General features: G+C 42.2%; 1 protein-coding gene and 1 long non-coding RNA gene across 2 annotated transcripts; one reads left to right on the forward strand and one right to left on the reverse strand.

Annotated features, from left to right (window-relative positions):
* Positions 1–5,426: 5,426 nt before the first annotated feature.
* metrn (meteorin, glial cell differentiation regulator) lies at positions 5,427–9,851 on the reverse strand. The gene is made up of 4 exons (XM_077738471.1): positions 9,597–9,851; positions 8,331–8,767; positions 7,180–7,239; positions 5,427–6,881 (listed from the first exon to the last, which is right to left on the reverse strand). Exons 1-4 carry the CDS (start codon positions 9,683–9,685, stop codon positions 6,568–6,570), a joined length of 900 nt encoding a protein of 299 aa, XP_077594597.1. The 5' UTR covers positions 9,686–9,851; the 3' UTR covers positions 5,427–6,567.
* Positions 6,146–9,648, forward strand: LOC144211324 (uncharacterized). Its single transcript, XR_013329581.1, has 3 exons — positions 6,146–6,906; positions 7,227–7,402; positions 8,337–9,648. It is a non-coding gene; the product is annotated as an uncharacterized LOC144211324 (long non-coding RNA).
* Positions 9,852–11,214: the final 1,363 nt, after the last annotated feature.

Here is an 11,214-nt window from a genome sequence, read left to right on the forward strand (position 1 = left end):
AACATAGTCACTGTGCCAAAGAGCTTGTGGGAAAATCAAAAAAGCAGGTTGCTTCTTTGCTCATGTGCCGACAAAGATACTGTGTCGTAATGAGTAGTGAGTGAAAGAATCTTCTGTGTACTGTAAAATGGGAATTTTGTTCCGATTTTCTAATTGCAATATCAGTATTTTGTGTACTCTGGTTGGAGTGTGCAAAAATGAGCTAAACAATATAATCGTAAAACGGCTTTATTGATACATTTAATTTCTGTAAAATTTGATGCTCTGATATTGCGTGTCAGTTAAATAATTAAAAAAATGAAGCGATTTTATCAGTTAAATTGAGCAATGTTAAAAATACTTTTTAAGTGATTGAATTGAAATATGTGAGTGGTTCTTTTAGTGTGATAATCACATGACATAACACCTATAAAATAATACCTATGAGACATTATTTGATATTTATGTATTATTTTTATATCTATAATTAAAGTGTTAAATTTGCACAATTTGTTTGCCAAAGGTGCCTGAGAGAATAGGAGAAAACTGCAAATTATTGCCTGTCCTACTCCAGATTTTATTCATATGAAAATGGAATATGAGCCTATTAAAAGTTGTGTAAGCCAAGCCTAACCAACAATACATTGCTTTTGAATATCTCGTGCTAACTCTTAATTCCCCCCCGCACTGCTTGGTTGTTGACACTTAATGAAACAAACAGATTTGTTTTGTGGCCGGCACAGTGGGGAAAAAAAGCTCAAATGAATATGTCCTGTCCAGGATGGGAAGCCATGCAGAGGAAGTACCTCACATGGACCGCTCGTCAAGAGACCCTTTGTTTTACGAGGTTAATGCCTAATTGATACGGGCTTAATGAGATCGGGGCAAGCTGGCCAGGCGGTGTGCGAGCCCGGGGGGCTGGTGGACGGGCCGGCCGTAATTGGAACGGACAAGCCTTGTGTGCCACGACACACGGGTAAAGTTCCATTGGAACGCAGGAAAGAGAGGAGTGGGAATGAGCAAGGAAAGGTGACAATGACAAGAGGGAGAATGTCGAGCCAGTGGGAATTTGGGAGCTTTGGATTGGGAATTCCATGAGAACTGAGTCGGGAACAATGGAAAGCCTGCACAAAGTGGGGGAAAAGACTTGTAGATTCCTTTTGGGGCTGTTTTTTGCAAAAAATAACTCACCGGGAAACACCAATGTCATTCATATTCTTTATATTATTAGTGTTACAACTGGGTTGACTTAAACTTCACTTTGCGGCAATGCAGGTCTTTCCTTTTCCTATAAGTTGTCTTCTTAGCCCCCTTTTGAGTCAGACTATTCATGCAAGAGTCCCCAGCTCCTCTCCAGACAAGCTTTTAGCACCCGGGGGGAGGGAGGGGATAGTTAGAGTAGGCCTTTTTTTAGGTTGGGGGGTCACATGCACTTCAGCAAACCTTGAAGAATCGGGAATGAAAGCTATAGAGATGGTGGGTGGCTGTAATGAAGAAAGGAAAAGAAATAATGACAAGTAAAATTCAAAAAAAGAGGGGTGCCTGGGTGCATATTAAAGGGACGAGAGGGGAGGTTTGGAAGGAAAAGGAATATAATTGGACGCAATGCTTGACTCACATGAAAAGTGCCAGGGCGGGGGTAGAATTGAGGGTGAGAAAAGTAAGTTGGAGGTACAGTAAGGGTGAGAAAGACAGCCAGGGGAGGGATGGACTGCAGTGAGTGCAGTGAGTGAGAATGAGGCTGAGGGAAGGAAGGAGGAGAGAGGACCCCTCTGCTTTCCCACACTCGCGCCTGTTCCCACACTGGACCTAGCTAATCCCTGTCTTAATTGGGGGAGAATTCCAGCACACATGTTCGCCTGGGATGAGCCAAAGCTGGAAGACTGGCTGGATGCTTTCGAGTGCTTTATGGGGAGATTTCTTACAAAAATCTAAATCTACTTAATGTAAAAAATAAAAAATGTAAAACTTTGTCAGGAAAGGTATACATTTAGCATTATAATTGTTGAAATGTTATCCAACAATAACATTTAACTCCATAATTGCCACTGACTCCTTGAAATCTCTCATTTGACTCATTTGAAGTACTGGCTGTTTTTTTTTTATTGGAACCAACACGAAAAAGATTCCCTGATCCTTTCCACTATTTTCCCCCAATAATTTAAGCAATAATACAATTTTCATATTATAATACTAACAAGATGAGATAATCCCCCTCCACCCATTCACTAAACCTACAAACATAACGACTCTTCTTTTGTCATATACCTGTAAGTCTTGAAATGTATGATATTTAATAATTTTTATTAGTTTTGATCATAAAAACCTTCTGATATTTAAAAGCCATTCTTACACACTTTATGCCATTCAGTATCAGTTGACACATTTTATCCAGAGGCTGCAATATACAGGCAAATAAATGGGGGGTGGTGGTGCAAGGAGATAGTAGTAACATAACAAAACACTTGTGAGTGGCAGTTTCGTTCCTTCCTACCTCTTTACTCACCAACAGTTCATACAATAGAAGCGTTCCTGAGGAGGTTACTTAAGTTTCGACAGCACAAACACTTGGGAGGCAGTGGAAAGGAACTAAAGTGATCTGTCAAGGAACATTCTCGGCTTTTAATCCAAAACCTTGCGGTTAATTGGACAGGTTGAGGCTGAATAGAAACAGGTGCTGGGAAACAGGACATTGTAGATTATACATTTTCTTTAGTCTAATCCTGATGACTAATGATGGGAAGAAAAAAACACTCAAACCTTTCAAGGATAAAATGCAATCACATCACTTAAAAAAAAAAACTTTTTATGATCCCTTCCACCTTTGGGCTTCTCTTCATCGCCCTGCTCAGTTTTTAACCAGTTCTTATTTATGTGATAAACATTTTTTGTCCAGAATTCTGGTATAATGGCTCTTAAAAGGTCATTATAAGTCTTCAAATTGGATGAAGGAACCACTGTTGTGGCATTTCTTATGAAATCATGGCTTGTGCTCTGGCTCCAAAACCGGCAGTGAATGTTTAGTTGAACTTTATTTGGGTTTTGAACAAAAACCTGCTATTAGTACAGGCCTGTGAATACCTTTTCTAAGCACTTTGCTTGATGAATCCTTGTCCGTTTGCCACAACACTGACACAGTGCAAAGCACTAAGTGGCCTTATTAGCGCATAGTCCTCGTGTAGGGTGCTTTTTGTGCTTGTCCCCCCCTGCGTGCTCATGTCGGACGTGGCGAGGAGGTGGCAGCTGTCTGGAGTTCAAACAGAAGGGTGGTGGTCCGTCATCATTCACTCCCTTTTGCCTTTCACCAACTATTTTGGCGGGAAGACTCTTGTGGAATCATGTTTGATGCTCCCTGAGAAAAGGGGTGGCCCACCTCCACTCTTGCGCACCATGTTCTCTCTCGTCTTGATTGATTTTCAGTGCACATTTTGGAAGGGATTACAGCCATCTGCGGACCCTTGACGAACAAAAGGGGCCTGCTCGCTCTCTTCCCTTGACTACTTCACATGGATAACATGCTCACACTTGTTTTTTCATTCGGAATTCACCTCTCAACCCAACTTTAACTAAGGGCAACCTCTGATGTGGGAAATGGATCCAGCATTACTGAAGATTGCCACTGGAGGCTTCAAAACAGGGATATTCACTTCTGATGAAGGCAATTACTGATAAGTGTCAGGAGTTGAACTGGGTCGTGTCTCATCAACACCATGGGTGCCGTATTGAAGCATAATTGTGGCACGTTTGAAGTGTCCAAGATCAACATATTACTTAATAAGTGGCTGTCTCTGCTTATATTATCAAATGGGAATCAAATCTTACTTTAATAAGGTAAACCAATAGTACCTCTGCGATCAATTGTTCTCTTTTGATTGACGCTAGCAGAGAAATAGTGCTTCAACGATATTGTCTTAGTGTAGAAGTCCAGATTAGACGGATGAACCAGATCGTCCATCATTGTCAGATTTCCCGTCGCTAGACGGTCGGAGATGATTGCGTGGCCTCTTTGGAGAATTCTCACCCCGCAGTTCCAGCTGTCTGTAGGGTGTAATGGGAATCCGGGATGCCAGCGTGCTCATGGAAATGCCCATGCTCAGCTGGTGGCTGCGGATCTGTGGCGGACACTCTAGACTTGTCCTGTTTGGTTGCCAAGGATACAGCTGCTTTTCCGACACTATTAATCAAAGATATGCTGAAACGAGACACGAGCCATTAAATTGCTTCCTGATGTACTTGGAAAGATTGACTTTCATGTGACCGTTTTAAAGATTCAGTGGAATTTTAATGGGGAAAAATAGTTGTTCAGAGAAAGAAGCCCTTGGAAGTTTTACCTCATCGGTTTTTATTATTTAATAGACGATCAATCCAGCGAGGCCAAAACGATTGCAACGTGCCGATGCGTCAGCCACACTTTCCCAACACACCCAAGCAGCTGTGGAGAGTCTTGTGGGAAAGAATCCCCTCCCAGTTCCAAATATTTAAAAAATAACGTTATGGTTAAATAATTGCACGGTAGGATGAGTCGGAATGTGTTTACCAACTAGTAGCTCAGTGTTTTGGGATAGAAAACCTGTCTTGTTTGTGTCCATGCTTGTATTCAAAGCTTTTAGAGCATGTAGTATCCCTCAACCTGGGTCATATTTGGCGGAAGTCCTTGCACGCCTATATGGCTCTCCAATCTCTTTCCTAAGGGCGTCACGCTTGGCCCTGTCGACACCTTTACCACACAAGACTAAAAGAAAAGGCAGGGCTTTAGTTTTGGGGGGGCCTCAAGAACTGAGGGAAGCAGCAGCCTTGTTTCCGGACCAGTTAAGTGAAATTGGATCAGTTCCCACAACATTGTGGTTAGGAATCACTGGCCAAGACAACAATAGCCATTCATTGTTATATATATATATATATATATATGTATATATGTGTGTGTATTGTTCTAAAGGCATTGCTCTTTTTAATGGGGTTCAAGTGAAGGTCACAAAGACAACAATGAAGTTGTCATATTGTGGCTTGATAATTTGTGTCATCGGATTTCAGTGTTTATGAGATTTAATTCTGAATTATGACCCGAACGAGACCTACGATGTCACCTAGCACTTTAAAACAGAAAAAAAAGGTTTGCTCACTCACACACACGGCCAGGATTGAACGAGCGACTGTGAGGCACCTCGGCTGGCTTTATGGCAATTTATTGCTTCCTGGCTCGTGAAAATGGCAGCGCGAACACAACAGAATTCCAACCTGTGTGTTTTCTAACGCGCACACACTCCTTAAATCTTGTTGGCCTTCTCGTTTAGGCTTTTTGCTCACAGTCATGGCTACTTCAAGTGACTTATGTGTGAGAAAGTTTTACCCTTGAGCTCAAACTGAACCGTAAGCAGGCTTTTTTCATAGATCAATTCATGTTTTATGTTAGTAAATAATCAAATATACACACACATAAAGAGTGTTTTCTTATAGTGTATTAAAATGGCACAAACTGTGACAAAAAAACAATACTGACACATTTACATTTTTTAAATTTCTTATACACATAATTACATGTTTGTTCTATTTACATATTTTTACACATAGCAGTGTTCTTAAGACTTGGGCACTTAAAAGTCGTTTGGTACAATCTCCTGAAATAGTGCACATAAGAAAACAGCATATTCTATACATATATATTCACATATTTCTCTCCCTTTATCGCTTTCCTTCTCACTTAGAAAACATTTTGTCATCACCTTCTTTATATAAGATTATTATATTTCCAGAAGAGAGCAACTTGGCAACTGTACATACTTACAAAATCTGTATGCACATATATTAAATTCTCAGCTGCACCATAGTGCTACATATACTTGCTTTGTATTTATTTGGTTTTTAGTTTTTGCAGCATCACAATTCATTCCCTTCTTTCACGCAGTGCAATTTGCTTTGACTTTGACTCTTCTAATAACAGCAATTTTAATAATTACAACATTTTGTCTCCCTTTGGGGTCTATTGTCATCAATTACCTGAGTTTTCATGACTCCCAAAGAGGGAGACAAATTTGTATGAAAATATATAGAATCCAATTTGTATGTAGAAGCTAGATTTATTTTTTCCCCAACCAGCCTTCTTTGTCAGTAGTATTGGTTCAAGTAACTTCAACTAGCCATTTTTTAAACCAATCCTAGTTTTTTTTTTGCCTCATGGGATGAGGTATACTGAAGCTGCCATACAATAATGTCAACATTTTTCTGCTCACATTCATTCAGTTATTCATGACCATCTCTGGTAGATATGTTCACTTTCTCCATCATATTTTAGACCAAATCTAGTACAGCATGATTGATGGTCCCACTGAAGGCCCAGGTACCAAAATATACAGCTTGTCACTGGTTCAACTTTTTTCTAAAAGCTTCTGTTCTCTGCACCAACCAGAAAGCTGATGTCCCAGCACCAAAACAAGTGGTGCCGGTATTGCACTGAACTGGGTTTTGGGGGGGAAAGTCCATCTCTCGCCTTTAATGGCCCCGTATGGCTTCTCCCTCAACTCAGATCGGCCCCAACGGCGTGTTCCTCGTCAGGTTTTGCATCGTAGACAAACTGCGACAACGTTTCGAAGCTCAGTCTACGGGAAGTTCGCACGGAATCTGCTGAGCTGCTTTTGCCGTGGTGTAGGCTTGCAAAAAGTCCTTGTAGCGAGGGGCGCAGCCCAACCAAGCCTCGCCAAAGTGGACCCGACCAGTGAAAAGGAAGCTGCCGGGTCCCGGTTTGACACCGCAATCCAGCAGGGTCCGGATGTCCCCCCTGGCGGCCACACGGCTATTGCTGGTGAAGAGGGCGTACTTTTGGCGAAAGACCCGCGTGGCGCTGACCTTGATGATTGCCGCTCGGAGGTTGCCATCCTCCTCTACGGACCTGATGTTGCCTCGCACCACTGTTGGGAAAAACAAGACATACAGGTGAGATATTGAATTTACTTTACAACATTTTGGACTAAAAAGTCATATTTTCTCTATATATATAATTTCTAGGAATGTACCATATTTTCCGAACTATAAGTTACACTTTTTTTCAGGGGTCCTTCCACCTTTGTACCACAAGGGTAAATTTTTAAGCTCTCTCCTTATAGCTAATTGCAGAAATTGCTTTTTTTAATATAATCTTTTCATGGGCCTCTTTCCATATGTTCATTTTAGGGCCAAAATTCCTCAAGTCAGAAGTGTGCAACTTACCAAAGTCACTGGTGCACACGGCCATGAGGATCTCTGTATCATTGCAGGGTCTGCACGCTTCTGTGGAGAAAATGGAGGGAGAATTGGTTAACGTGCCCACATAAATCTTCTTTCCCCCCAAATAACAAGAAGAAAAGCACACATGTGCAGGAATGCGTGCCACAAAGGAAGGAAGGACCAACCGCTAACAGACAGCTGCTACTTTACAGTTGAGGCTCTAAAGGTGCACGCTTCTCTGCACTGCACATTTACAGGCTAAAATGCCCCCCGTACACCCCCTTAAAGCCTTCATGGGTGTCTGCAGTCACACCTCTACAAAGCCTCAGGGACTAAAAGAGGGAGCGGGCTGGACATCAAAGATATCGCACCATAATCTTGGTTGTAAAAAAAAAAAAGGGAGAAAAAAAACGTCCTGACCATCTATTGAAGTCTAACTTCCTAAGACCTCAAAATCAAAAAGAAAAATGAACCAACCCGTAAGTTAACTCTGCTTTCTGGTTTGGCAAAAAGGATTTTAATAGTTCTTGAGGTTGACAGGAGGCCCCTGTCCCACTCTGCACATTCCCCATAGTAAAAGCCACTTGATAAATGAGATTCCTTCCTCGCCAGCCCTAAAGCAAATTTAATGTGGATGTCTAAAGGGGGGAAGGGGTGGGTTTGGCGGTCCCAGGCTTCAGACAAGTCTACCCACAGAGAGGCAGTTCAACAAAAGAGGGGCGCATCTCAGCTGGGGAGAGGCCTCTGTTGCCAAGGAGACGGTAGTAATCCCAGAATGCTCCAGCGGCACGCATTCAAAGAGCTGTGGAGTCTAGAGAGAGCACCCGCATACTGTGCTTTTGTAGCCCCCCGCCTCTATCCCAATGTCCCTCTACACTCCCCCCTTTCTGCTCCAAACCAACATGCCGCTAGTCTCAGGAAAGTTTGCCCACTTCCTCTTGGAAAAGTTTATAGTAACCAGCAATCAGGGGCTTAACAATTTTTGGGGTACTGCATTTCAAGTGTTACACTATATCTTTAGATTTGATCCTTTTAATACCTCACCAAAACTAATTACTCTTCGCAAATGATAAAGAATACATGACTGAGTATTTTTAAATGATGTATTATATATATTTTATGTAGTATACAACATAACTGATTCAACAACTCACCAACAGTACTGAAGTGGTTGGAGTCAAGCGACAGGTGCGCCGTCCAATCCCCCCTCAGCTCATAGCGGAAGGATGCGATTCGCCGGCTAATGTCTTGATGCGGCGTCGCTTGCATGAACAGAGCCACTTTCTCTCCCGGAAGTCGGCTGAAGCAGCGCACCCTAGGCGGACGAGGTGACTCGGGTCTGTCCCCCACCAGGAGTTCCAAGACGCCATCCCTCTCCAGGTAGAGCTGGGCACCGCGGAAGTGCTCCGAAGGCTTGACGCAGGCTGTGATGAGCCCTGAGCTGCCGCCTCCCCCCGGGCCCACCGCCAGGGAGGGTAAGCGGGGGCTGAGGGTGAGATGTAAGGCTCCTTTGGGGTACAGCCAGTGCAAGGTGCCCTCGGAGCAGTGGAGGGAGATCTGCTCAACGCTGCCTTGCTGCTGGGATAAACCACTGTAAGGAAGAATGAAGATAGTTGGTATCTACAGTAGAATTCAAGGTTAGATTTTCAATACATCTATCTGTCAGCTACCAAATTATGACATGCATTGGTATTGTTGGCTCAAAATTGGACCATCTGAGACATGACCACAAAAAAACAATTACAAAATAACACAATTTACATGTATACATATATTTTTAAAGAAGTCAAAGTGCTAGTCTTGACCAAAAATTACTAATGTTCCCTTATAACCAGTCTGAGACAAGAACAAGACATGCCAAAGACCCTCAAAATGTGGTCTAGAGGCTCCCTAAAATGTAACACATCTCGCAAACGGTCATTCAATGAAGTTCAAATGCATTATATTAATGTCTTATAATTTCATACACCACCAGACATGCATATCCAGAACCTCAAAACCATGAGACCCCCATTATAACATTCAAAAAATTATATCCACCTCATAACTCAAAACAACATCCCTATCAATGCCCCTGCAACATCTGTCACTCAACATTGACTGTAGTATAATGCAAAAATATCATAACCAGTCCCCCCTCCCCAACTACCCAATGTACAAAAGTTATTCCAATTCCTGCCATGCATGCAAATTGCATGTTCCCCATTAATCCCCTCAGTCTCCAGTGTGTCTGGACTCTGACGCCCTCCTATAGTCAAGCCCCTCCACCAACATTTGGATTGCCCCCAATGGCCAGCAAGTCTCAACACGCTGTGGTCAGACAAGCACTGTCCTGCAGCATGTGCACCCTCATACCAACCACCTGTGGCCCCTCTATTCAATTCATATTTTTTCCCCAAATTCATTTTTGTAATACTTGCCTTCCTCTCCAGCTGCATTGATCTTCAGAATAGTTGCTTAGTGCTGCATGGAATAAAATCCATATGGTGTAAATCCCCAAAACATGCATCTTCAAAATATAAAAAAAGTAAAGTTTAAAAAAAGTACCTAAAATAACTATACTATAAAACCAATCTGTTGTCTGACTTGACAGCCATAGTTTTGCATCCTCTTCCGATAAGAGAATGTGTCCGCTAACTGGCTGTCTGTCTTCTCCACACTGAGTCAAGCTCTAAAAGTTTATTCCCCTAAAGAAACTTCAACATCCAATCAGCTTCCGAGGTAGGAAACTTTAAACCACTCTCACAAGTGGGAGGAAGAGGGCGGAGTTTTTTTTTCCGGGTTAGGGGGGGTGTTCTTGGGAGTCGGGCACTGGGGGAGTGGGTGGGTTGTGGTGTGTGACCTGAAGAAAGAGTGACAGTGCACAAGTATGTTACAATTCTCCATTGTGTTGGCTCCCACCATGCATACTATACACAGCAAAGTAAGTGAGACAATGTGAGCAGTTTGTCTAGTCGCCCTCCTCCATCCCCCCACTCTATGTAAATGTGCTTTTCCCATTTGCAATCAAATGTTGTACGGATGCAAAACATGTTCATAGAATTCAAATAATTATCCCTCATTTAAAAAATCCGAATTGGGCCTATTCATTCATTTGTTTCATGTCAGTAAGTTTTTTTCTCCTCTTGATTGTCATCAACTGACCTTGGCATGCAAAGTTTGTTCAAATTTCTCATTTGGTCAATTCATGTTTTTTCCACAAATCAGTACTAAATGTGAGTTGTTGTTTCGATCCAAATTAATTCCAAGTCTTTACTATTACAACCCACAAAAAATATATAAATAAAAATCACTTTCCTAAGTAATTTTGTGCATCAGTCATCTTCAAATCTCAATTTTAAAATCCAATAACCAAACAAAGACCCCATCTAACAGTTCAATAATACCAATCAAATTTTCAGATCAATATGATGTCCTTAGTGACTGGTCTTAGTCTGCTGACCCCAAGCCCCCCACTGCGCTTTGCCTTCACGCCGCGGTATTTAGAAGCAAATGAAATATTCTTTTGTGCCAACACCTCCACCCATTCCTTCAAATCACCGGCTTTTAATCCTTGAAGTATGCCATGAAAGTCAACGCCCGCTGATGGAGTTATGACAAGGCCGCTGCGCCCACACAAAAGCACATGTGCAGAAATCCAGCAGCTTTATTGTCTCCATCAAGACTGAGCTTTTTGCTCCTGGGGGTCATTTCAAAGAAGGACTACAAAAATGAATTCATTAATGTCAAAGCTTACTGATGGAACGACAAGTGTGCGGATTACTAATATGATCCGCAGTATGTCAGGTTCCCCGCAGGTTCGTTTTAATGCCGTTTATGCTTAATATCTTGAACAATATGACTCACTGTGTTCAATTCCCGCCATGTTACACTTGGTTAGTGTGTCGTCTCACCTGCTTGTCAATGAGAACGTCATCAAACAACCTCGTTGTACGTCTACGAGAGTTGGCATGCACTTGTGTGTATTTGTTCTGGATTCCATCAGTGTGAGTGTGAGCTCAAATATGGGGAGGATGTACTAACAGTGCGGTGTCAACT

Source organism: Stigmatopora nigra, chromosome 18 (genome assembly GCF_051989575.1).
Source record: "Stigmatopora nigra isolate UIUO_SnigA chromosome 18, RoL_Snig_1.1, whole genome shotgun sequence".
NCBI lineage: Eukaryota > Metazoa > Chordata > Actinopteri > Syngnathiformes > Syngnathidae > Stigmatopora > Stigmatopora nigra.

Bases quoted from the DNA above. Each gene is read 5' to 3' on its own strand.
- metrn (XM_077738471.1), bottom strand. From the start codon at position 9,685: ATGCATGTTTTGGGGATTTACACCATATGGATTTTATTCCATGCAGCA. The intron at 8,768-9,596 runs GCAAGTATTACA...TCTTCCTTACAG, and splicing joins CAATGCAGCTGGAGAGGAAG to TGGTTTATCCCAGCAGCAAG. The intron at 6,882-7,179 runs GTAAGTTGCACA...TTTTCCCAACAG, and splicing joins CGTGTGCACCAGTGACTTTG to TGGTGCGAGGCAACATCAGG.